The 25,851-nt window shown below is 43.9% G+C and overlaps 1 protein-coding gene across 1 annotated transcript in view; it reads left to right on the top strand.

Annotated features, from left to right (window-relative positions):
• Nucleotides 1-25,851, top strand: part of LOC122539733 (src kinase-associated phosphoprotein 1) — a 397,172-nt gene that overhangs the window by 243,584 nt on the left and 127,737 nt on the right. The window contains exons 6-9 of the mRNA XM_043674766.2: nt 1,033-1,116; nt 3,023-3,141; nt 6,152-6,215; nt 13,095-13,289. Coding sequence (XP_043530701.1) covers nt 1,033-1,116; nt 3,023-3,141; nt 6,152-6,215; nt 13,095-13,289 — 462 coding nt within the window. The remainder of the gene's footprint in view (nt 1-1,032; nt 1,117-3,022; nt 3,142-6,151; nt 6,216-13,094; nt 13,290-25,851) is intronic.

The following is a 25,851-nucleotide window of genomic DNA, read 5'->3' as shown; positions in this document are numbered from 1 at the left end:
GCTTCCACTTCCGTCTGTAGTCTGTTTCATCACCTTCTGAGAATAGACCGACTATGGTGGTGTCGTCAGCGAACTTGTAAATGGCATTAGTCTGGTATTTGGCGACACAGTGAGTACAGTAGGGGGCTGAGTACGCACCCCTGGGGGGCTCCAGTGTTGAGTGTTAGTGAGGATGAAATATTGTCCCCAATCTTCACTGATTGTGGCCTGTGGGTCAGGAAACTGAAGAACCAGTTGCAGAGAGGGGGCTTAGTCTGAGGTCACTAAGTTTAGTAATCAGTCTCGAGGGGATAATAGTGTTGAAGGCTGAACTGTAATCAATGAATAGGATTCTTACATAGCCTCTTATTGGACGCTGTCCCTTCTGGAATCCTCTCCCTAAACCTGTTAATAAATGCTTCATAATGCTCCTATGTAGCACCTGAAAGTGTTTTATTGTCATGAACAGGCCATATGAAAGTTGACATTGTGGAATTATATCATAATCAAACAATGATAATATCCTGCAAATGCTGGAAATCTGAAACAGACAGTGAGACAGAACGCTGGGGAACTCAGCAGGTCTGGAATATCTGAGGGGAGAGAGAGAGAGACTTTGTTGATGTTTTGAGTCCAGTATGACTCTTCCTCGGAACCGATATCATCATTAATCTTGATCCTGTCCTTCAATGATATTTTGGTGGATTTCCTCTGGGTGCGCTGGTTTCCTCCCACAGTCCAAAGATGTGCAGATTAGGTTGAATTGGCTTGTGCTGAATTGTCCATAGTGTCCAGGGATATGCAGGATAAGTGGATTGGCCATGGGAAATGCAGTGTTACAGTGTTTGAGTAGAAGAGTAGGACTGGGTGGAACTCGAAGGGTCGAATGGTCTGCTTCTACACTGTAGGGATTCTAATATTTGTGCACTTTCAGCAGATACATTGTGGCAGGGCTAGGAGGGGGAGGGTGGAGAAAATCTCAGTTCCTTTTAAATCTCTCGATGAAACTTTGGGAGTTATATATTTTGACGGTTCTTCTGTTTCTTTCTCCAGATCACAGTTTCTTTGGATCCGAGTGGCAGAGGCGTTTCTGTGTGTTGAACACAAACCTATTCTATTACTATGGCAGTGAGAAAGGTATTAATGCAAACCTGGCAATGTCCTCACCGTTTCCTAAACAGGGCTCCAGCTGAAACATAGATTTCAGAATGCCCTTCGCCAGAGACATCTGAGGGTCAGAGAATTGGTGTGGTACAGCTGAAAACCATTCAGCCTATCGAATCAGCACTGGCTCTCCTAGGAGTATTGTGACAGTGGCATTTCCTGCCTGTTCCCCAGACCCTTCCTTCTCCATGGTTTGTATTTTCTAGATTTGCGCCATCACATTCACAAGATGCAGTCATTACTGGCAAGGCTGGAATTCATTGTCTGTCCCATAATAGCCCTAAGAGTTGGTGCAACTGAATGGCTTGCTTGGTTATTTCAGAGGGTAGTAAAGATTCCCCAAAACCTGTCCACCATCGACGAGGCACAAGTCAGGCATGGGAGAAAGTGAGGACTGCAGATGCTGGAGAGTCAGAGTCGAAACGTGTGGTGCTGGAAAAGCACAGCAGGTCAGGAGGCATCAGTGATGGGATTATGCTCGAAACGTTCACTGTCCTGTTCCTTGGATGCTGCCTGACCTGCTGTGCTTTTCCAGTGCCGCACTTTTTGAAAAGTCATCAAAGTCCTTGATGCTACTTCAACAACATTTAAGAACCTTGACACCATCCAGGACAAAGCAGCCCACACAATTAATACCCCATTCACCACCCTCAGCATTAACTCCCACCACCACTGACACACTGTGGCAGGAATGTGCATTGCAGCAGGTTGCTCCGAAACTCCTTCCCAAACCACATGACCTGTCCCACCATTTTCAGGTTCCCCTCCAAGGGGCACACCATCCTTATCTGCAGCAGTGGGTGGAATCCTCTGTACCTGCCCAGCACTGTTTAGAAAGACAGGTGGCCTATCTTTGGTTGGGTGGGAGGTAAAAGGTCAGTTTCCTGACATCAGCCTAATGTTCTGAGAATCTAACATCAAAACCTTTTCAGGTCGGTCAGCTTTTCTGACCATGGTGGTTTGGAACCTCTTTGGTTTCATTGGCATACGATGAATATTTATGAATTCCTTGGTCCAATTGAACTGCACTCACAGGTTCAATCTAGTCAGTTGAAAATGGGAAATGTATGTTTAATGATAGCTGAGATAATAGATGCCCTGCACCAAAATGCTGTGTGTATGGTCTTCGCCACTAATGTAGCCCCTTCTTAACCAATCCATTCCTTGATATAAAAACCTGCAGTGTTAGGGGTGATACCTAACCGGGTCAACCAGGCAGCCACTATGGACTGACACCATTGCACATGACCGGGGTACTCTTAACTCAACATGGAGCTGAACTCAAATGGTTCAGAAAAAGACTGCAGACTCCGAACACCACAGCAGGGAATGGAACTGAAAGGGGAGGTGGAGGTGATGCTCCTGGGTTACAGAGAGTAACGAGAATGTCCATTTGCCTTTTCAGCATAGCGCAGAGAAAGTACTGCAAAAGGGAGGAGTAGAAAACATCTGTCAGCCCATGAAATTTTGATTTTGCCCGTGATTGCTTATTTAATGTGCTGAGAAGAATATAACTGGGACAAACCTCCCCTCACCCGACCCAGTCTGAATGCTCCTTAGCCTCAACAAAAGGACTATGCCTTTCCTGTTTGTTCCTTCACTATCAATGGGTCAAAATCCTGGAGTTCCCTCCTGGGGGTCTACCTACAGCACATGGACTACAGTGGTTCATAAAAGCAACTCTCCCCCACCTTCTCAAGGGGTAACTAGGGGCGGGAATTAAATGCTGGGCCCAGCCAGTGACACCCACATTATGGGAAAGCATACATTAAAAGTACACATGATATTGACTCGTCCATTGTGACTCCTGAGTTTTTGGAGTGGAGATACAGCTCAGTTACTTGTTGCAATGTTCCATCTTTGTCCTTTGTTTTTGTAGATAAACAACAGCGAGGTGCCTTTTATCTCTATGATGCTTATCTCGTTCCCAATCTTCGGAAAGATTCCAAGAAGAATGCCTGCTTTGAGATTGTCGGTTCAGACAAGAAGGTTTATCAGGTATGAACTCGCCTTTAGTCCAGGAACTTCTTGGTAAAAGAGTTCAATGTAGTATTTTCAAAGTATTTGAACGAATAAAGGCCTGCATTTTAATAGCTCCTTTCACAGCCTCAGGGCCTTAACACTTCCTGTAGACAATGGAGCACTTTTTAAGAGTAGTTCCTGTTCCAATGTAGGAAACAATAAAGCAGCCAACTTATGCACAGCAAGTTCCCACAAACAGCAACCTAATAATGACCATCTATTTTTAAAAAAGTAATTAGAAGTATTACATCCATCAGAGAGAGCAGACAGGACCACTCTGTTACATTTCATCAAGAAAACAGAATGGCTGACAGTGCAGCACTCCCTCAGTCCTGCAGCCAGAGAAAGTCTTGACTCCCTGACCTATCTCAGCACTGCAAGTGTTCCCAGCTCCATTATAACAGGTGAGAAGGTAACTCTTGCTCGTTGCTAGCTAGGAACCTGGTTTAGGTGTTCAGATGGTAACTATTGTGCTCATTAATGCTGTCATCTTTCAGCATAGAGTTAAATGTGCTATTGCTGTGAGATTGTAAGTTACAGTGAAATATTTATCCTTTAGTTTACTAAAATGAAACTGAGGCACACACCCATTCTTCAAAATCACTCACTGTCTTTCTTTCCTCCATGTGAAACATCCCCTTTCCCAAAGTTTCTGGTTATCTGTCCCAATATCTCCTTGTGTAGTTCAATATCAAGCTCTATGTGATACCGCTGCCTGAAGTAATGTGGGCGATTCTCATTGTGTCAAATGCCCTGTATAAATACCCCTTGCTGTCTGCTTGTGCTACAGCATTTAACAGAGGGAATCCCGCAAGGAATATTGTATCTTATCACTTCCCAGGGTTTGCAGTAAGCACGACCTCCCCCAAAGCACCAGAAGATGTGAATGACACCAGTGTTCTGCTTCCTATTACTCCAACACCCCACCTTCCTCCCTCCCCCCACCCTGATCCCTGCTGAGGTTCACCTCCTCCTTAAGTCCCTGCACTGTCTCTCCGTGGAGATCACTGTCCATCCCTTCCTTCATCGCAGTCTTCTGCTCCTCTTCAACCTGCTGCCCATTAAAAGCCACATTGATTTTTAAATCAGCGAGTTAAGATCTGTGTCTGTTGAGTGGTCTCTGTGGCTGACATGTATGCATGCACCCTGCTGTACTGTATTAGATTGTCAGTGCATTCCCTTCCACAATGTCCAATCTCTCTGGCGCCACTTCAAGCATCTATAAATTGGAGATGATTAGATTTATAGTGAGTGGGATTGTTAGACAAAATGAAGGAGCGACACTGGAAATGGAGGTGCTGCTGAAGATGTATAAAATTTCAGGAGGTGGTCTCAATTTCTGATTGAAATGGTCAACAGTCTTTAAAAAAAACTTTCTGTCCATTTGCAATGAAGCAGTTCTGCAGGGTGCTGTGCATTGAACACGATAGCTAACGTACATGCAGCAAAAGCATCAGTGTTTGAGCATCTCATTATCATACAACTAAGTGCGCCATCCATTTGAGTCAGCCCCTTCGCAAGATTTGATCCTTTTAAAGAAACCACAACTTAAAGGGTCAAGTAGGTCGCACAAACTTCCTCCGAGTTCCCTTGAGTTTGGGAGGTTGACGACTGATCTAATTAAATCCTGTAAAGTCATAAAGGGATTTTCAGCATAGATACAGAGAAGCTATTTCCTCTGGTAGATGGAGCAGGGAAAAGAGGGACTCTGTATTAAAAATGGACACCAGACATTCTGGGGCAAGAACAGGAAGCGTTTCCTCTTTGCTGTTACTGGGCTGTGTTCAGCGTAGGTCTCCGTAACAATGTATGGATCTTCTTAACTTCAAGGCATTCCTCAAAAGAGAGAATTTGCTAATAAAGTGAGATTGACTGGAATGGCTCTACGTTATCTGGAGTCTAGTAGAATGATTTCATTGAAACATATGACTGGGTTGTCAGGGAAACTGCTGAGGGACTGTTCCCACCGGCTGGAATACCAGAATAAGGAAACACGTTTGCATGGTCAGGGGTCGACCACTTAGGATTGAGATGAGGAGTAATCTGTTCACTCAGAGATGGTTTTAAGCCTTTGGAATTCTCTACTCCAGACACCTTTGGGCGCTTGGTCATGTAGAGTATTCCAAGCTGAGCCAAAAAGATTTTTGGATCCAAGATATTTGGAGTTGATGTGGAAGATTGATAATGAATGGTGCATCAGGCACAAGGGGCTGAATGGCCTCCTTCCTATTATTTCCTGTTGTGTCCCTTTCAGCAAGAGCAGGAGAGGTCTAAACCTCACTTCTTTGCAAAAGGCTGTGAAGCTAAAGGAGGGAGGTGGATTGTTCAGAAGACGGTGGGGGCGGTTTGTGTTCGGTATGGACCTTGCAGATTGCAGCACTGCGATGGGGAGCTGGAGCTAAGACAGAGGCTAGAGTGATGAATGAGTGGATAGTGGTGGGAGATGGGGTTGAGGGGTGTGGGACAGGAGATGGGTTGTGAGGTGGGGACGTGTGAAGATGGAGTGTTGGGGGATTTGCCGTCTCCAGATCCTGATTAAGCTAATGTGAAAAAGAGCACCACTTTTCTCCCTCGTGTCCTGTCAGTATTTGTCCTTTGAGAAAGCTTTAAAGAAAGCAGACAATGTCAGTGCTGTTTGTGAGATCTTTCTGTGCCCAAATTGATAACTGTATTTCTTGCTTTAGAACAGAGGCTGCACCCCTCTGTCTCCCTCTGTCTCCCTCTGTCTCCCTCTGTCTCCCTCTGTCTCCCTCTGTCTCCCTCTGTCTCCCTCTGTCTCCCTCTGTCTCCCTCTGTCTCCCTCTGTCTCCCTCTGTCTCCCTCTGTCTCCCTCTGTCACTTCCTTCCTTGGCCATTGCTGTAGGTGGTGTGTATCTGGCTAGAGTTTACTTTCATGTTCTTGCAGTTGTGGACATGTACTGTTGAAATGGAAAGACAGTTGGATGTGCCTGCTCCCGCCTGATAAATGAATCTTTCTGCTTTCCAGTTTGCTGCATCGAGCCATCGTGAAGCCAGGGAGTGGGTGGATCACATCTCCTTTATACTGAAAGGTAACTGTCTGTTTCTCTGTGTGGAAGTCTGTCGGAAGACCTTAGCTGTCAGCTTCACACTGACTTCCCCAAAGCAAATGGAGAGTGAACACTCTTCAGTCCTGCTGTGGGATACTTCCATGCCAACTCGTGTGCACCTGTTTGTGGGAGCTCCAGGTACTCAGCGTGGCATACTTGAAGGGATTGACCATGCAGCCATGTGATGAGGGAAGGTATGCCATTTATTTAGCACCTAGGATGAAAGTAGCTCCAATGATAAGCCTCCTCCATTGTGCTACAGTGAAGAGTATCCAGCCTTTCGCAAGTGAGGATCCAGCAGATCTGAGTAATCAGGCCCTTCATATCAGGGGAATCAGCTGATCTGCTGTGGGAACCGTCATCCATGGCTTTGTTAGCTCGGGGCTCAATGCTGCAGTGGGGTCCTGACCATTTTTTCTTATTTGTTCATGAAGCACGGACATCGCTGGCTAGGCCCAGCATTTATTGCCCATCCCTAATTGCCCAGAGGGCAGTTGGGTGTCAACCACATTGCTGTGGGTCTGAGTTTAATGCCATCTTCCAACTGCTACTTGTGACAATGTTTTTGTGTACATTGTCCTGTGTGCCCACTGACTGGCACCAGTCTGGCACAGTCCCCATAGTAGGTCCATCCTTGTTTTGAAGTTCCCTGACTGGCTTTACCCCCTCCCTATCTCGGTCATCTCTTCCAGCTGTACACCCTCTGTCACACCTCCAACTTTGGCCAGGTTGAACATCTGCAGTTATGATGGTCGGAAATTGCATTTCAAACCGATTATGCTGTGGGTTCAGCTGTCCGGAATCTGCAGTCTCACCCTCCCCATCCATCTCTCCCTCCCTCCCCGTTTTGAGTACTGGACGACACAGTGGTCATGTCATTAGGCTAGCAATGTGTCAGTGTAACTCCTTCACCACCTCCCAGTGTCTCTCAGTGAAGGAAGACAGGCACCAAGTCACCAAAGGAAAGATGGGGTGGCGTTGCTCTTCCGAGGGGAGTTTTCCAGGGGCAATGGAAGGTTGTGAGGTCTCGGGAGGGAGTTTCTGAGTTTGGCAACTCAAGGTCATTGATGCCACACAGTAGATCAAGGTCAGAGAATAGCAGCACAGCGACATTCCCCAGAAACCTGTCCAGCCATAACCCAGAGGTGTAGCCAGAACATTGTGGGTTAGACCATAAGGCAGAGGAGCAGAAGTAGGCTATTCAGCCCATTAAGTCTTCTGTGCCGTTCAATGAGATTATGACTGATCTGATCATCCTCAACTCCACTTTCCTGCCTTTTCCCCATAACTTTTGATTTGCTTATTGATTTTAAGACAATATTTCAATTTCCAAACAGGCCTTTGACAAAGTCCCATGCAGGAGACAGTTAAATAAGATAAGAGCCGTGGGTGTTCACGGCAAGACAGAGGATTGGCTGCCTGATGGGAGTAGGAATAAAAGGGTCCTTTTCAGGGTGGCAGCTGGTGACTAGTGGTATTGCGCAGGGGTCCATGTTGGGACCACAACTATTCACGTTCCACATTAATGATCTGGACAAAGGAACTGAAGGCATTGTTGCTAAATTTGCAGATGACACAAAGGTAGATTGAGGCTGCAGAAGGACGTGGACAGACTTGGAGGGTGGGCAACGAAGAGGCAGGTAGAATACAATGTGGAAAAGTGTGAGGTGATGCACTTTGGGAGGAAGAATCGAGGCAGCGACTACATACTGAATGGAGAAAGGCTCCAGAAACCTAAAGCACAAAAAGGGAATGGCTGAGGACTCTGGGTCTGTACTCAGTGGAGTTCAGAAGGATGAAGGCGGTCTGCTTGAAACTCTTGAGTCCTGACAGACCTGGCAGAGTGAATATGGAGAAAATGTTTCCATTATTAGGAGAGATTAGAACCCGAGGGACAACCCTTTTAGAACTGAAATGAGAAAGGATTTCTTCATCCAGAGGTTGGTGAATCCATGGGACTCATTGCCACGGAAGGCTGTGGAGACCAAGTCATTGAGTGTCTTTAAGACAAAGATAGATGGGATCGAGGGTTATAGGAGAAGGCAGGAGAATGGGATTGAGAAACGTGTCAGCCATGATTGAATGGTGGAGCAACTTGATGGGCTGAATAGCCTAATTCTACTGCTGTATCTTATGCTGTTAAGACATAGAAGCAGAAGTAACAAGCCCCCTTCTAGAGATCTGAGCCAGTCAAAGACCATGTTGATGCTCCCTCTGAACCAATCTCGAGGAAGTGCTGTATGATTGGAGGGGCTGTCTTTCAGATCAGACATCATACCAAGGCCCAGTCTACCCTCCTAGAGGACTCTCTGCTTTCCTGAATAATATTTATCCATCAGTCACTAAAACCCAGATAATTTGGTCATTTTCACATTGCCGTTAGTGGGATCTTGCTCTGTCATTTCTTCTTTATTCCAACAGTGTCTTTGTTAACTGTGAAGCCTTTTATCACAGCCTGAAGATGTGAAAGGCACTATTTTGGAAATCAAATCTTTGTTTATTGTTGTCCTATCTGTACAGAGGTGTGGAAGTTAGTATTTACCTGCTGGATTGGGAAGCTACCTTGAAATCTGTGACTTTGTTAAATTTCCACCAACTCTGGCCTTGCTCCCACCAACATTCAATGTCCAATGAAACAGGACATGAGTCCCTTTGCCACAGAGTGCACCTTCACTCCCCAAACAGCAACAAATCAGAGCGGAAATCGTTTAGGAAACAAATTCAACTCTGTCACTTGGTCATTCAGCTCATGGGACATTGATACCAAGGGAAAAGCCAGAGCTACACTGAGCCAGCGAAGAATTGGATTGGACTGTGCCGACAAAACTTTGCACTTTTTAAAAAAAGTTGTATGTAACGGCGCAGATTTGATCCAACTAGTTCATGCCAAAGTTTATGTTCACCTTAAGCCTCCTTTTTCATTTCATTCTATTGATATGTCCAACTATTCCCTTCCTCCTCATGCACTTATCTTACTTCTCTTTAAATGTATCTGTTTAGTTAACTCAGCCACTCCACATGGGAGCAATATTTCCCATTCTAACTACTGTCCGTTAATATATTAACATGTCTTTCATTCTTAATCCTCCTGTCTACATCGAAATGTTCTATGTAAACCAGTCACGCTGTGATTTCACCCTCCAGCCAGGGGGTGGTGCTACAGCACCTGTACTGGTGGGAGAACACAGTTAGAACATGACATGTCTACTCATGTTACCTCGATTGCTCACTTGGAGAGATTAATTCAGAGTGGAATACAGCTGAAATGAAGTGCATTAATTATCAGCTCTCTCCCGCTAAGTGGGGAGCCATATAGGCACCAATCCAGAAAACAAACATTGGAAAGCAACTGCTCACAGTCTCTGGACCTCGGGAAGTGCCTATCTAGCTGACATCAATAAAAGGCTTCAGCCCCAGTGCAATGCATAGAGAACCAGCCTGTTGTTATAAACAGCATTACTTCCATCTGTCCACAGCGTTTAAATATGCTCTAAATCACTCGTACCTGCATTTTCTCGTTCTTTAAAAAATTGTAATTTGACTTTTATTTTAAATCACATTTACTTTTCAATTAAATTTTAAATGAGCGTAGTCCATCTCTGCTTCAAAACCCCAGTGAGCTGAATATTAGTGAGTGCTGAAAAATTCACTTTCTAATTAAACATCTCGTTCCACTGATTAAAGTAATAAAAGTTTGAAGTTTGTCGCTAATTAAAAACAATTTCTAGTGGAACTATCTCGCCCCATCACGCCTGTAGTTCATTTTCTTTTCCCAGTGTTTTCCTTTGAAGCCATTTAATCTTGGCAATGATCATTCGACAGCCATTAGGCCCCATTCTGTAAAGTGTACAGGAAGCTTAGCATTATGAATACAGGCATACAGTATAAAAGCAGGGAAATTGGAACAAACAATTCTGCTTGGGTCCCAGCTAGAGTACTATGGGGAAGATGTGAGGACAGGGTGCAGAGAAGGGAGGGCGATGGCCTAGTGCTGTTACTGCTTGACTATTAATCCAGAGGCCTCAGAAATTTTCTGAGGACCTGGGATCAAATCCCATTGTGGCAAACAGTGGAATGCAAGAAAAATCTGGAATTAAGAGTCTCATGATGACTATGAATCCAATGCCAATTGTCAGGAAAAACCCAGCTGTTTCACTAATGTTCTTTAGGGAAGGGAACTGCCATCTTTACCCTGTCTGGCCGACATATGACTCCAGACCTACAGCAATGTGGTTGACTCTAAACAGCCCTGGGGGATAGACAGTAACTAGCCAGGGCTGCCCCTGTGAATATGTGCTTGTTTACAATTACTAACATGATGCCAAGATTGAGAAAATTTAATTATGAGGAGGGCCTTGAGAACCCAACATAAGAAAGGTGAAGGTAAAATGTGACAGCATTATTCAAAATTATAATTGGGACTTCTCCTCAGTAAACAAAGGATACGAGTTTGAGATAGTTACAGAAACGCCCAGGGTGGGATGAAGAGAATTACTTTCACGTAGTGATTTATTATCATCTAGGATGCCCTGGTGGAAGCACCTTAATTGTTAACTTCCTAAAGAGATTTGATTAAATACTTGAGGTGAAAAGTTCATACAGCGATGAGGAAGAAGTAAGTGGACAGGAAATGGGTTCAATTGGAAAACTCTTCCAAAGAGCTGGCATAGATAGGCTGAATGGTTTCTTTCTGTGCTGAAAGATTCAAAGATTTTCGAGTGAGTGGGATTTTCAGAGCTGGTAGATTCTGTACAAGAGCAGGATGGTGCTTGCTGTGATTTGAAGCTGGAGTTCAGCATCTGCTTATTCAGTGAAATATCTTCCGCTTGTTTTTATTTAAATTATCTGCAAAATAAATCAACCACAACTTGCATTAATATAGCATTTTTAGCATCATAAACCATCCCAGAGTGCTTCATTGGAGCATGATTAGACAGAGCTCGACATGGTCTAGTCTCATAAGTAGACAAGAGATAGGCAACTGGAAGCTTGGTTGAAGAGATGGCTTTGAGGAAGTGGTTCTTGGGGGAAAAGGAGATGGAGAGTTTTGGATGATAAATTCCAGAGCTGAAAGCCCAGGCAGCTGAAAGGCAGGTCACCAATCGTAAAGCACTAAAATCAGGGATGTGCAAGAGGCCTGAGTTGGGGGGGGGTGGGGGGGGAAATGTGTGGAGACTTCACAGGGTAACCGAGCTTGAGGTTAATAATGCACAGGGTAATACTAATCACAGCAGCAGTGAATCGGAATCCAAACTCGGGTTTTCATTAAAATGATTCCAGCCTCAAATCATTTCCTTACTCCCAATCCATCCATGTCCGCATGTGCCTTGGGAAACTGTGTTGAACTTGTTTCTGTAATCTGATCAGTTGGTTGCTGACATTTGCGATTTAATGAGAGAGTGATTCTCATTGCCGTGATAAAACGGCACTTGGCCCTTACGTTGCCTTTGTAATGATTCTCAGGTGTAATAACTACCTGAGAGAGAAGGAGAAGGAGCATTGTGAACCCTCACCCCCTTTGTCCATAAATACTTTGATCAGACAACGTTTTCTGATATCGATTTGTCGAATTAAATAAAACGGAATCCATGTAACATCAAGGAAATAAACCCAGAGCTGACTCCAAAGTAGTCAGCGCAGGTTGATACAAATTAAATTTATGGGGTGTTTCGTGTCAATGTTGTTGAGAAACATATTGATTTTTTTGCTTGTGTTTTATTGCTGTAAAATCATTTGGAGTGTTATTAACCTGAGCTTGACTGTAAATATTTTTCAGATTTACCACAAGCACCACTCTCTGCTTCTTTTAGATACAAATTGGAAAGTGTAACTGAGCAAAGAGCCAATCTATAGGTTCATGACAAGCTGCTCAGGGAGTGTTTCTGTCCAGACAGCAAGAGAACGCATAAAACAGACGCTGACTTTCTATAGTTTCCTTAATTATCAGGAGCATCCTGCTACATCACTGACAGAGAGCTTTTTTTACATCCAGGTTTGACTATTCTAATGCACTGCTGGCCACTTCCCTCCCTCTGAAATAAACATCCATCTAAAACTCTTGCTGCCCGTATCCTAACTCAGCCTAAGTCCCAGTTTGCCCCCTTGCTCACTCAGTGACACACCAGCTCCCGGTCTAGCACCATCTCTGTTCTAAACCTCTTGTACTTGTTTTCAAATTCCTCCATTACTCACCTCTCCCAATCTCTGGCTCTTTCTCCAGCCTAATAACTCACTGATATTTCTTTGCTGTTCCAATTCAGAACTTTTAAACAGTCCTGATTTAAATTTCTGTGCCATTGCTGGCTCTGCTGTCCATTCTCTTACTCTGGAATTCTCTCCTTAATCCTGTGTGTGTGTGTGTGTGTGTGTGTGTGTGTGTGTGTGTGTGTGTGTGTGTGTGTGTGTGTGTATCTGTGTCTCTCTCTCTCCCTCTCACACACTCTCTCACTGTGTATCTCTCTCACTCACTCTGTCTGTCTCTCTTTCTCTTTCACACACACACACTCTCTCACTGTGTCTCTGTCTGTCTGTCTGTCTGTCTGTCTCTCTCCCTTTCCCTCTTTGTCTCTGTCTCTCACTCTCTCCCTCTCCCTCTCTGTCTGTCTGTCTGTCTGTATCTCACAGATGCACACTCTCTCTCTGTCTGTCTTTTTTTGAGAGAATTCTCAGTCTATGCTGGCTTTTATAAAGCAAAAAGTTTTGCTCCTGAGTAGCTCATGAACTCAGATTTTAAAATTGTGTTCCCTTCATTCTTAGCTTCCCCATGTGTGCCTTGCAAGATCATTCAATGTTTTAAAGAACAGTGCAATCTTTTAGGGATTTACTGTTTTCCTTCATTTGTGGCGTGGTTTATTTTTGTAGACATGAATTCCAACTCTATACCAGTGGAGGAAGAGGAAGACGAGGATGAAGAAGAGATGAACAAAGGGCGAGTGGTGCAGGAGGAGACGTATGATGATGTGGACTCGGGGATGGTCACTCTAGGTGGGTCTCGAGGACAACCATCCGTCAACATTGGCCAAGATCCGGCTGATGAGATTTACGAAGAGCTCCCAGGTATGTTGTGTCTTAGTCTACAGTCATTGGTAACCCTTCAACTATTTGAGGATCACCTCCCACTGATATTCCAGCTGGGAATCCAGTGCCACATCAGGAGCTGCTGCATCTAATTGGAACTGGACTGATTTATTGATTTGATTTGATTTATTGTTGTCAAGTGTACCCAAGTGCAGTGAAAAATTTTGTTTTGTGAGCAGTTCAGGCTGATCATAGCATATAAAGACATAAGGATCATAGGGTGTTTAGACAGAGGGAGACATACTGGAGGTGCACAAAGCAAGACTGACATTAGATTTGAAGTTAAAAATCACACCGCACCACGTTATAGTCCAACAAGTTTATTTGGAAGCCCTAGCTTTCAAAGCTGCTTCTTCATCAGGTGGAAGCTAGTGCTTCCAAATAAAACCTGTTGGACTGTAACCTGGTGGTGTGTCATTTTTAACTTTGTCCACCCCAGTCCAACACAGGCGTCTCCACATCTTTACATTTGGGGTTATAGAGGTCCATTCAGCAGTTTAATATCAGCGGGGAAGAAGCTGTTCTTGAACCTGTTGGTGTGTGTGTTTAAGTTTTTCTAACTTCCACTTGACGGAAGAGGTTGGAAGAGAGTATTCCCGGGGTAGGTGGGGTCTTTGATGTTGGCTGCCCTTCCACAGCAGTGAGAAGTGTAGATTTGAATCCGTGGATGAAAAGTTGGCCTCCATGATGGTCTGGGCTGTACACACACCCTGCTGTTTGACCACTTCATTGGAGACCCCTGCAACCAGGTGTCCAATGCAGTCTGAATCAGATGAGAAACGTCCAAAGAATAGGCTGGTGCCCAGTCCAGTAAAGTCTAACCGTGGCCTGTGATTACTCTGACCCGGTCAGCACATTGCTGCATCAACCTCTCAGACGAGAAAGATGAATATTTGATCATCAGATGAAGGAACAAACGCACAAAGCTTTGGAGGAACTCAGCAGATCTGGCAGCAGCCGTGGAAAGGGAAACCGAGTTAATGTTTTGAGTGTGGTATGATTCATCTTCCATTCTGAAACATGAACTCTGTGTTTTTACTCTCTCCACAGATGCGGAGTGTCTCCACTGAGAAATAGACAATAGCCAGTAGTCAGTAGGTGCAGGATTAGGCCATTTGGCCCTTCGAGCCAGCACCACCATTCATTATGATCATGACTGATCATCCACCATCAGTATCCTGTTCCTGCCTTATCCCCTAACCCTTGATTCCGCTATCTTTAAGAGCTCTATCCGTGGGCAGCACTGTGGCTCAGTGGTTAGCACTGCTGCCTCATAGCACCAGGGTCCCAGGTTCGATTCCCGCCACGGACAATTGTCTGTGTGGAGTTTGCACATTCTCCCCATGTCTGCATGGGTTTCCTCCGGGTGCTCCAGTTTCCTCCCACAGTCCAAAAATGTGCGGGTCTGGTGAATTGGCCATGCTAAATCGCCCGTTGTGTTAGGTCAGGGTGGGTTACTCTTCAGAAGGTCGGTGTGGACCAGTTGGGCCGAATGGCCTGTTTCCACACTGTAGGGAATCTAATCTAATCTCTTTCTTGAAAGTATCTAGAGACTTGGCCTCCACAGCCTTCTGGGGCAGAGCATTCCATACACTCACCACTCTCTGGGTGAAGAAGTTTCTCCTCAACTCTGTTCAAAATGGCCTACCCCTTATTTTTAAACTGCGTCCTCTGGTTCGGGACTCACCCATCAGTGGAAATATGCTTCCTGCCTCCAGAGTGTCCAAACCATTAATAATTTTATACGTCTTAATCAGATCCCCTCTCATCCTTTTAAACCCCACTGAGTTTCTCCAGCATTCTCTGTGTTTGTTTCAGATTTCCAGCAGCCACAGGATTTACTGAAGTAGGCTCCTGCCATAACAGAGGTGCTGACTGTGATTTGGTGGGAATATCCTAAATAGATACCAAATGGAAATTAAAATAGAGATTGATATGGTACTTGGGTGAAGTGCTTTGTATGGACATCACCTCTGAGTAATACATCCCAACAAATCCAGTCAGTATTTCAGGTCCTTGATCTTTCCTCAGAGCTAACTAGAAAATCAAGCCCCATTCTCGGTCTTTTGGTCTTCTGCTAATTTTGACATGAGATTAGACTTCCATCATCAGCACGGAGACCTGGTGTGCCTTTTCAACAAGTTGTCTTTGTACCTTGCAGTTGTGCGGTGTCGATGGTGAGATATTGGACTGATTTCAAGAGGAAAGTCTGCTACGCTGTCTGCCTGCTCTCCACTAATGCTTAGAAGGAAACAATGATGTTCCTTTCAGTATTACTGTACCACACCCCCAATCCTGCTGTCCTCTACAAAACATCATGTATGAAATAGGACAGAACTGATGTTCAACTCCTTTCTTTTCTTTAATGAAAGTAAGATGGTGTAAAACTGGTCTTTTACAATAGAAAAAAGCATGTGTTGCAAATTGTCAGCCCTGAGTTCACCCCCTTCCCTGATCTCCATAACCTCTGATCTTGCCCACTTCCCCTGGTTTCCCATTCCTAACCCTGACCAATTTCCCCCATCTCCCCCCAGCCCTGACTTTCCCCCTCACACTGATCTCCTTCCCATCCCCTTGGATTTTTATTTCGACTGACTTGCAAAGATCTGGCTTTGTGCAATGATACAGAAGTAGGCCATTCAGCCCAATGTAGCCCTTTGAAAGAGCTGTCTGATTAGTCCCACTTCCCTGCTGCGTTGCACATGTTTCCACTTCAGATATTCTTCCAGTTCCGTTTTGGAAGTTATTGTTTCCTCCTGTCACCAAGGGTTCCTATCCCAAGCATCTTCAATCTGGATCCCTCTTGGCACTGACCTTTCAGCCACGGGAAACAGTTCCCCATCGCTCACTCTTTCAAAACCCTTCACCATTTGGAAAACTTCTATCAAATTTTCACAACCCCCCCCACCTTAAATAAACCTCTTAATTTCAAATTCAGAACTTCATTCCTCCCCCTCTTCACACACAGTGCAGTGTTTTATGTAGACGGTCTGATACTGGCAAAGAAAACCATTGGAATTCAAGCACCAAGTCTGTCCGTGACCAGAAACTGTCTCTGGTTTTAATCAACACTGAAGAGCAAATTGACAGTGAGCAGCCAAATTGGCAACGTCAACCGAGTCCCGAACCAAGACCCGAATTCCACTGTCCTGACGCTTTGCAGACAGAGGGAATGGACTTCATTAGTCTCAGTGCCAGGCCAAGTTGTCTAAAGAGGTTAGGCAGAGATTTTTAACAACAATAACTTTAAATTTATAGAGTGCCATTCACATAGTACACTGTCCCCAAGATGGACCACAGGGCCTTCATGACAAGTCACAGAAGGAGACATTAAGACAGGTGACCAAAGTTCTGGTCAAAAAGCCAAGTTATTGAGGAGCATCTTAAAAGAGAAGCAAAAGATCGATGTGGATGTAGAAAGGAATAGGGTTGAGTGGAAAATTACCCAGAGGAAGAAGTGGTGTGTTTGCCCTTGACTATAGTCAATTAAGTAGTGATCTGATTGAAGTGTGTAAGATGGCGAAAGGATTGGACAAGGCAGTTAGAGAGAAACTATTTCCTAGGATGGGTGTGTGCAAGCAAGGGGACAAAGCCTTGAACAATGAGTTAGACGCAAGCCAGCTCAGAGAGAGAGGAAGATGCAAGTCTCTGATGATACTGAAATATTTCCATTCCATACACTAGCTTTCATCAAACTTCTGCCAGCGAAAGAAGATTCTGTTATTCATTTTGTGAAGAATATTGCTGGACATTTTAAGGGAGACTTTGCATTCCAAATGAAGTCAATTAGCATGGATTTGCATATGCAGATGAGCATCAGTTTTGCACTTAAGTTGTGCGTCGCCTGTGTTTTATGGGCTCCCGCTTTGATCGTTTTAGATTTATCTAATTCTTTTTGTTATGTTTGTTATGATTAATATTTTATGGAGTTCTCTGCTTTATTACAACATCCCAGCAGTGTAATAATGGCAGAACAGCTTTGATGCTGAGAGCATGTATTGGGGAAATACACTCAACTGGGACAAGGCTCCACAACATTTCAGTGCAATATGTATTGCTCAAGTCTCTTCCAAAGTTTCATAAGCAAGGTTTGATTATAAATGTTTTTGGACTGGAGTTTGCAATATTGTACTTGAATGCAGTAATGTTTGTTTCGCTCCAGCTGGGAGGGGTGAACTGATGTCTTTTCTTGTCCCTGTTCCTCCACTGGTCACAACAAAGTTTCAGTTTTAAAGTGGAGATGTCAATTGTGTATCAAGCTATACACAGCTCAGCGGCAGAAACTAGTGAGCCAAGTTCCTTAAGTAACAATTAAATATAGAGATGTTTTTCGTAAATAGAATTTGGTCAAGCAAGTTTGTAAAGATTAGATTCTCTACAGTGTGGAAACAGGCCCTTCGGCCCCACAAGTCCACACCGACCCTCCAAAGAGCAACCCACCCATTCCCCTACATTTACCCATGACTAATGCACCTAACACTACGGGCGATTTAGTATGGACAATTCACCTGACCTGCACATCTTTGGACTGTGGGAGGAAACTGGAGCACCCGGAGGAATTCCACGCAGACACTGGGAGAATGTGCAAACTCCACACATACAGTCGCCCCAGCCAGGAATTGAACCCGGGTCCCTGGTGCTGTGAGATAGCAGTGCTAACCACTGAGCCATCGTGCCACCCAGAAAGGAGGGAGCACTCAAGCAATGCTGCTTTTGCCGAAACCTGGGAATGAACCAGGGACCTTTAGATCTTCAGGGTTTATTGTATTGTTCGGTGGGGCAGGAGCAGGCTGAGACAATGGGTCGGCCAGGGCAGTCGGGTTTGTGGATTTTGGACAGGAGGTAGAAACGGGCGGTGCGGGTTTGTGGGACTATGAGGTTGGAGGCGGTGGATGGGAGATCCCCTGAAGTCATTCCTGAAGAAGGGCTCATGGCCGAAACGTTGATTCTCCTGCTCCTTGGATGCTGCCTGACCTGCTGCGCTTTTCCAGGAACACATTTTCACCTTTAGATCTTCAGTCTAACGCTCTCCCAACTGAGCTATTTCAGCTATTATCAAAAGGTTTAAGTGACACAAATATACCCAACTACCTGTCAAGAAATATAATGCAGAAACAGTCACCCAGACCCACATAGTCAGATACAAGGATAAAACTCTGCAAAATATGACATTAAAAATACTTTGGCCAAGTAACAGTGAAATTCAAGGGAAAGAATTGTTCACTGTCCGCATTCAAAGTCCCTTTCCGCACAAACCTGTTGACACTGCGATTTCTTCCAGGATTGTTTATGGCTGGCTGAGTTTAATTACCTGGGGATACTGACAGGTCCCAAATTCTTCTTTTGGGAGGCCTTCACTTGTAGTGATGAGGTCTCCCAGTGGGTTTTCGGCTCACACTTTGTTGATAAGCAGTTCAGAAAAGGAAATTGGGGGCGGGAGGGAGGGAGGGAGAATACTATTGATGCAGACAAGTTAGCTGTGATTCTCTGTGTTCAAATCTATAGTATTATTTCACCCACAGACTGAGTCATGTGACGTTAACCTCTTTCAGAACGTGTTGAGGATTTTGTGCCTCCAGCTGAGCAGCTCATGGTCTTTACAAAAACAACATTTGCAACAAATGCAGCGCTAGCTACCTGACGCAGGACCAGTGCTGCGGAAGCTTTTACTTCCAAGTAAACCTTTTGGACTATAACCTGATGATTTTTAACTTTGTCCACCCCAGTCCAACACTGGCACCTCCACATCATAACTTCTTTTCTTGGCCGTATCCAGTCTCTTTGGCTTTGCAAAGTCCCCTTTTCAAAAGCTCCAAGATGTGATTATGTGTCCTGTCATGATATTCAAAATTAATATTTTGGAGAACGCATCTCCGAATATTACAAGTAAACATTTGTTCAGTATATTCTGATCATCAACAGCTTTGCAATTTGGAAGGGCTGTGTTTTCTCTCCTTCCCTTTGAATAATTTTGCTAAAAGAAATCTCTAATTGCATTGGCCTGGGGTTGCTAGATTTTTGCTTTATTACCTACTGAAGAGTGAGTGAATAGCAATGGAGATTGACATGAGTTTTTTATGCAATCCGCGAGGCACTTTGTTGAAAAATAAATATAGATTTATGCAACAAAAGGATTAAAGTAAAGGTTTTTAAGCCTTTGCTGGATCCTTATGCACGATGTTCAGCATTATTAAGCCCTCTGGCTAAATCCTCAAATGCCATATGACAGGCTGGATGCAGTCAGCTGGTAAATCAGATTTTGCTCTTGCTCACTAATTCACTTCCATCAAGTACTGGATTTGAAGACTTTTTTATTTCTTCAAATAGTGCAGTCTTTGACAGAAGGTTGCCTTTGAAGATTACACTGTTTTTAAATTGTTCAAATATTAGCTGGAAGTAGGAAGGAATTACATTTCTTTAGCAACTGACTGTGGCATCTGAATGATTCAAACTACTTTCTCTGCTATGAATTATTTTGAAATGCCCTCAGTATTATTATGTTCATTTTTCTCACAGTGAGATCCCATGAATAACCGGTTCATGTGTTTTAAACTGAAGTTAAAATAGATACTGTGAATTGTCAGTGGTAGAAATACACATCACTTTAAAGGACAGGACAGGAGCAGGGACAGGGACAGAGTTGGTTGAGCATGGTTGATGCTCATTGGACTTCATAATGTCCCTAGCTCTGAGCCTGGAGACCTGGGTTCAAGGTCCACCTGCCCCAGAGGTGTGTCATTAGCACATCTATGCTTGCAACTTTATCCAAAATGTTTAGGAGTGGAATCTGCTCTTCCAGCTATTTATTTGGGCACTTGTCCAGCAGTATTGTCCTTACCTCTGAAACAGGAAGTCCTGATTCAAGTTCCACTTGGACCAGGTGTGTGTATGGACGTTTCTGAACAGATTGATTCAAAAATGTCTACGGGATATTCTGGGTTTGGTGGTGGTTTAATTTAAACAAAAAGGGCTGGTTATCTGTGGTGCTGTGGTAGTGTCATCAACTCTCAACCAAAAGGCTTGGGTTTAAGCCTTACCTGCTCCAGAGGTGGGTCACAGTATCTCTAAACAAGTTGATTTAATTTTTTCTTTAAGAAGTCTTAATTAAAAAAAACAGAGACCTGTTTTCTTTTGTACTGGGGAGTTGGCTTCTGGACAGGGAAACAATCCAGAAGAGAAAGGTGGAAACTGTTTTTGTGTTAAATTTAATTAAAACCATCGTAAATCTCTGAAGGTCTTTAGCTGCATAATTCAATGCATGGTTAAACCAATTGTCCTGCATAATATTTAAAATTTCTCTTATTTATACAAGGAGAGGGTTCCCCATCAGTACAAATTTGAAAAAAAAAAGGATTTGATTTTGAAGAATGAGAGAGGTTTGAAGTTAAGAAAGTTCCTTGGTACTATAGTCACTGGGAAGATATTTCTCTGTCAGGCAATTGAGAAAACAGAGCTCAGAATAAGTGGTCAATCATTTAGAAGTGGGATTAGAGAAATGGCTTCATTCAGCAGTTTATAATTCTTTAAAATAGTCTAACCTGGAGAGCTGTGGATTGGCAATTGTTGAGTATATTTGAGACTGAGGTTGGAAGGTGTTTGGACATTAAGGGAATGGGGCATGTGCAGATTGAGTGGGGAAGTGGGCATGATGGAAATGGTGATCTAATATCATTAATTGTTGGAACACACTTGATGGGCTGAAGGGTCTACTTTTGCTCCCGCTTCCTGTGTTCTTATGGAGTTGGAAGGATGATCACAGGTTGACTTCAAGCCTCTGGAATGTTGTGCTTAGCTACAAACTCATCACCAAGTCTGAGCAGAAATAAGTCCAGCTTAGGAGAGATCACTGATGAGGGTCTTATGCCCGAAACATTGATTCTCCTGCTTCTCGGATGCTGCCTGACCTGCTGTGCTTTTCCAGCACCACACTCTCGACTCTGATCTCCAGCATCTACACTCCTCACTTTCTCCTCAGGATAGATCACCCCTGAGTTATATCGCACCTTCAATTTCATAAAAAAATCCAAAGCTTTAAAAGCAGGACTGTTATCAAAGTTTGTGAGAAGATCTGTAGCTCGGGTGCTCGTTGCTGTGGTTCTGTTCGCCGAGCTGGAAGTTTTTGTTGCAAACGTTTCATCCCCTGTCTAGGTGACATCCTCGGTGCTTGGGAGCCTCCTGTGAAGCGCTTCTGTGGTGTTTCCTCCGGCATTTATAGTGGCCTGTCCCTGCCGCTTCCGGTTGTCAGTTTCAGCTGTCCGCTGTAGTGGCCGGTATATTGGGTCCAGGTCGATGTGTTTGTTGATGGAGTTTGTGGATGAGTGCCATGCTTCTAGGAATTCCCTGGCTGTTCTTTGTTACATACATACATCAAGAACATCTCTGAAATGACAGCCAGACTACTGCGACCACTAGGACTTATAACAGCACACAAACCAACAGCCACACTCAGACAACAACTCACCAGAACGAAGGACCCGATACCCAGTATGAGCAAAACCAATGTAGTATACAAAATCCCATGCAAGGACTGCACAAAACACTATATAGGACAAACAGGAAGACAGCTAACGATCCGCATCCACGAACATCAACTAGCCACGAAATGACACGACCAGCTATCCTTAGTAGCCACACACACAGACGACAAGCAACATGAATTTGACTGGGACAACACTACCATTATAGGGCAAGCGAAACAAAGAACAGCCAGGGAATTCCTAGAAGCATGGCACTCATCCACAAACTCCATCAACAAACACATCGACCTGGACCCAATATACCGGCCACTACAGCGGACAGCTGAAACTGACAACCGGAAGCGGCAGGGACAGGCCACAATAAATGCCGGAAGAAACACCACAGAAGCGCTTCACAGGAGGCTCCCAAGCACTGAGGATGTCACCTAGACAGGGGACGAAACGTTTGCAACAAAAACTTCCAGCTCGGCGAACAGAACCACAGCAGGACTGTTATTGGATACACTTTGACACAGAGCCATTAATATAATTAGATTTAAATCTTGTTCAAGAGGATAGGTCAATTTAGAGCAAATCTTTAAAATAATGCTAGAAAATTAACAACAAACAGAGGGGCGTTTAGAGAGAGAGAAACTTAAGAAGGGAGTTCCTTATAGCCTCAGCAACTGAGGACACTTGCAAATGGGATTTTTTATTTGTTTGTGGGTTGAGGACCTTGCTAGCTGGGCCAGCATTTATTTCCGATCTCTAATTGCCCAGTTGGCAATTGAGAATTAACCACATTGTTGTAGGTCTGGAGTCACATGTGGACCAGACTAGCAGATTTCCTTCCCTAATTGATGTTCGTGAAGCAGATGGGTTTTCATGACAATCGAACATGATTACACAGTAACCATTAGACTAGACTGGACATTTATTGCTGATTTTTATCAATCAAGTTTCCTGATCTGCCATGGTGGGCTGAAACCTCTGTCCCCAGCCTGGGGTTCAGGAGAACAAGTCGAGTGACATAACCACAACACCAACCTGTTCCCAGAGTGAAGAAAATACTCGAAAAGACCAATTTTAGGAATGTTGAAAACCTGAGAAGGTGCTGCTATTGAAGGATATTAGAGCTAGGGAATGGGTGAGGCCTTGGTGAATTTGAACATAGGGATTAAAATTAAGCTGTTTGCTGTGCAAGTGGCCTCGATTATAGTAGGTGGCTGTCCTATGTATCTTGGAAACGGCTGAAGCCAAAATTGTGGCCCCTTTCCAGCTTGCAATTGGGATACAATTGGATGGCCCTCAATTTTGACCATTAATCTCATGCATGAGCTCGATTCAGAAAAACAGGCACATCAAGGTCCACTTTGTGACTGACTATGTTTGTACAAAATCAAGACGACAAAAAGATAAAGCTTTGGGATAAAACCGTCTTTATTTACATTCTATACAGCTCTCTGCCTGTGCAACCATCACTCCCTATGCAAACATGTAATCAAATCTGAAGCAATTTTATATTCTCCTCTTAAAAAATTTTATTTTTTTTTAAAGCACAAGCCTTCCTTTTATTAATGACTTTCGGTGGAGAGTGTATCGCACCATTCTGTGGTGGAACAATAAAATGTCACAGGTAATAAAGTTTCCAATTTTCCCATCAGAAGTACATAAAATCTTAAAATTAAAAAAGTGAATACAAATTGACATTTATGCCTCGATGCGCAAAGCAACATCAGGTGTCTTTATAGAGTGGAAAACTTAATGGATTGCTAAATCAGAAATGTTTGTTGTAATTTGCATTCCTTTGGGTATCATAACAACATTGAAAGTCGTATATTTGCATATTCAGTCCTTTTTAGCCATGACTGTTCATTGCCAGTAATTAGCTGGCATTCACTGGCAATTTTTTTTCTGATTTGACTGCTAATAAATTTTTACGCACAGCCAGTCAGCCGATGCAAATTTGGAACGGCGCCTTTTAGCGAAGGGATACACTGCTGTTAAGATGCCCCAGGGTTTCAATCTGGGTCAATTTCACTTCATCCTGAAGAGTTTCTTTCTGACTAATTCCAAGCCTGGCCAATGTGAGCCGGGCTACAGTAGGTAAATACGCTGGGGTCAAGTTTCTCCTTCAGGCGTATTTGACCATGCAGATGTGGTTTGCTCTGGCTTTCCAGAGTCAAGTTGTTATTCAGGTTCCCCGCGCTGACTTGTTTGCGTAATCACAAATCTAAAATTGTCCACGACCCAGTGCAATCCAGCAACCTTCTCGAATGTAGTTGTTGAAACATTTTTTAATGTGTTTAAGAGTGGTAAATTGCTGAAGTTTTATTATCACAGCTAAAAATTAGTTTGTTGCAAATAAACAAATTAACAGTTTAAATCGGTGCACATTCCATTCTTTGTGAATAAATGGATTGTAAAGCACTTAAAATGCATTGAGACAGTGGAGACCAGGCAGCTTTACTGTTAACCAAATAGTTTTGATATTCAGGAGCTGCAACATTGTGCCTGCATTTAAAACCCAGATAACTTTGAGGAACCTTATTCAAGGGTCTCGACGTTAACTCTGTTTTTCTCTCTCTGCAGGTGCTGCCAGTCCTGCTGAGTTTTTCCAGCACATTCTGTATTGGTTTCCGATACCCAACCCTGACCGATAGATGTGGTCTCGGGATGTGGTCAGTCTTGAGTGGAGCCAGTTCCAGAATGGCTTTTGCTTTTAAATCTAGCAGAGAAACTCGACTCTGCTAAATGCAACTGGAATGTTGGAATGCTGTGAATATTTGTGTTGGTTTTTGGCCAGGTTTAGGAGTGAGAGCATAAGCTGGATGAGCCCCAGTGATGGGAATTCCCCAGATACTTAGAGCACAGGCTTAAAGGAATATGTGTTTGAAATCTAGAGGATGACTGTCTTTGTAAATACTGGCATGCAAAAGCCAGGAAATCAGGTTAAGTCAGGCTTGTCTAACAGGCAACCAGTGGGCTTCAGTGACCTTTCTAAGCGCTCTTCTCTAACCCACTAATCCAATGTAAATCCAATCAAAATACAGTCCCCAACTTGGACGGAAATTTGTCACAAGGAGCAACAGTACCATTGGGAGAGTTGTGGATGGGTGGGTGAGTGGGAGGGGGTGAGGTGGTGGGAGAGAGTGGGTCAGAGTGGGAGGGGGTGAGTGGGTCAGAGAGGGTTGAGTGAGTAGAAGTGGGAGGGGGATGAGTGATTTGAGGACCACGGTGGGTGCGATAGTGGGACGGACCCTTTTTGCTCCTATGTTCACACAGGCCCACCCCCGCCCCCCCCCCCCCCCCCCATCCCCTACCCACAAAAGATCCTTCACCAAGATGGCTGGGCGATGAGGAGAGCCAAGGCTGGAAGGTAATCCATGTTCCAATTTCCATTTTAGTTTGAATCCCACTGAGGGGTCAGCTCAGAATGTGCCCCATTGAAGATGAACCAAAATCAGTTTTAATTAAACCCAACTCCTTAACTCGCACCCCCACCACCCACCCCCAGTTCCCACACTGTCTCCTGTTGAAGCAGACATCATTTTCTTCCTTTAGTTCGAAACAGAAAAGGCAAAAAATATGTTTTATTAGTTAGCTCTGCTGCTTGGCACTTTATAATGGCTCTCCTTATCAGTGGCTCATTTAAATGTTCCATGTATTGCTTTGGATCTTTGCTTTTTGAAATTTAGGCAAACCTTTTCTTTCTTAAATCTGTTCACCTATCCACCCCATGTGAGAGAGAGAGCTCTCTCAAAGAACCAGTGTGGTTACAATGGGGTGACTGAGCTATAATGTGGCATTCCTTGTTTAGCCTGACTCTGTACTCTCTGTAATAGTGTCTGCAGCACCAGTGATGTTCTGATCCCAGCTGGACAGCTCAGATCTCAGAATGAAAGCTGGCTTGATAGACTGCATTTTGTGGGGTTTTTTTTTGTAAATTTTAATGTACTGGTCTTTCACTGAAACATAAGCTCAGGGCACCACAGACTGAGTAATAAACTTCTATTTTACTGTTAAAAACAATGTAAATTTTGGAAAAAGTAAATGAAGCGAACTGAATATAACACAGCTTGAAA

This window comes from Chiloscyllium plagiosum, unplaced genomic scaffold, assembly GCF_037043375.1.
Source record: "Chiloscyllium plagiosum isolate Xiang-an unplaced genomic scaffold, Cpla_swu_hap1 HiC_scaffold_32, whole genome shotgun sequence".
Lineage (NCBI taxonomy): Eukaryota > Metazoa > Chordata > Chondrichthyes > Orectolobiformes > Hemiscylliidae > Chiloscyllium > Chiloscyllium plagiosum.
The sequence above is the reverse complement of the archived record's forward strand: the minus strand, read 5'-3'. Positions and strand labels throughout refer to the sequence as shown.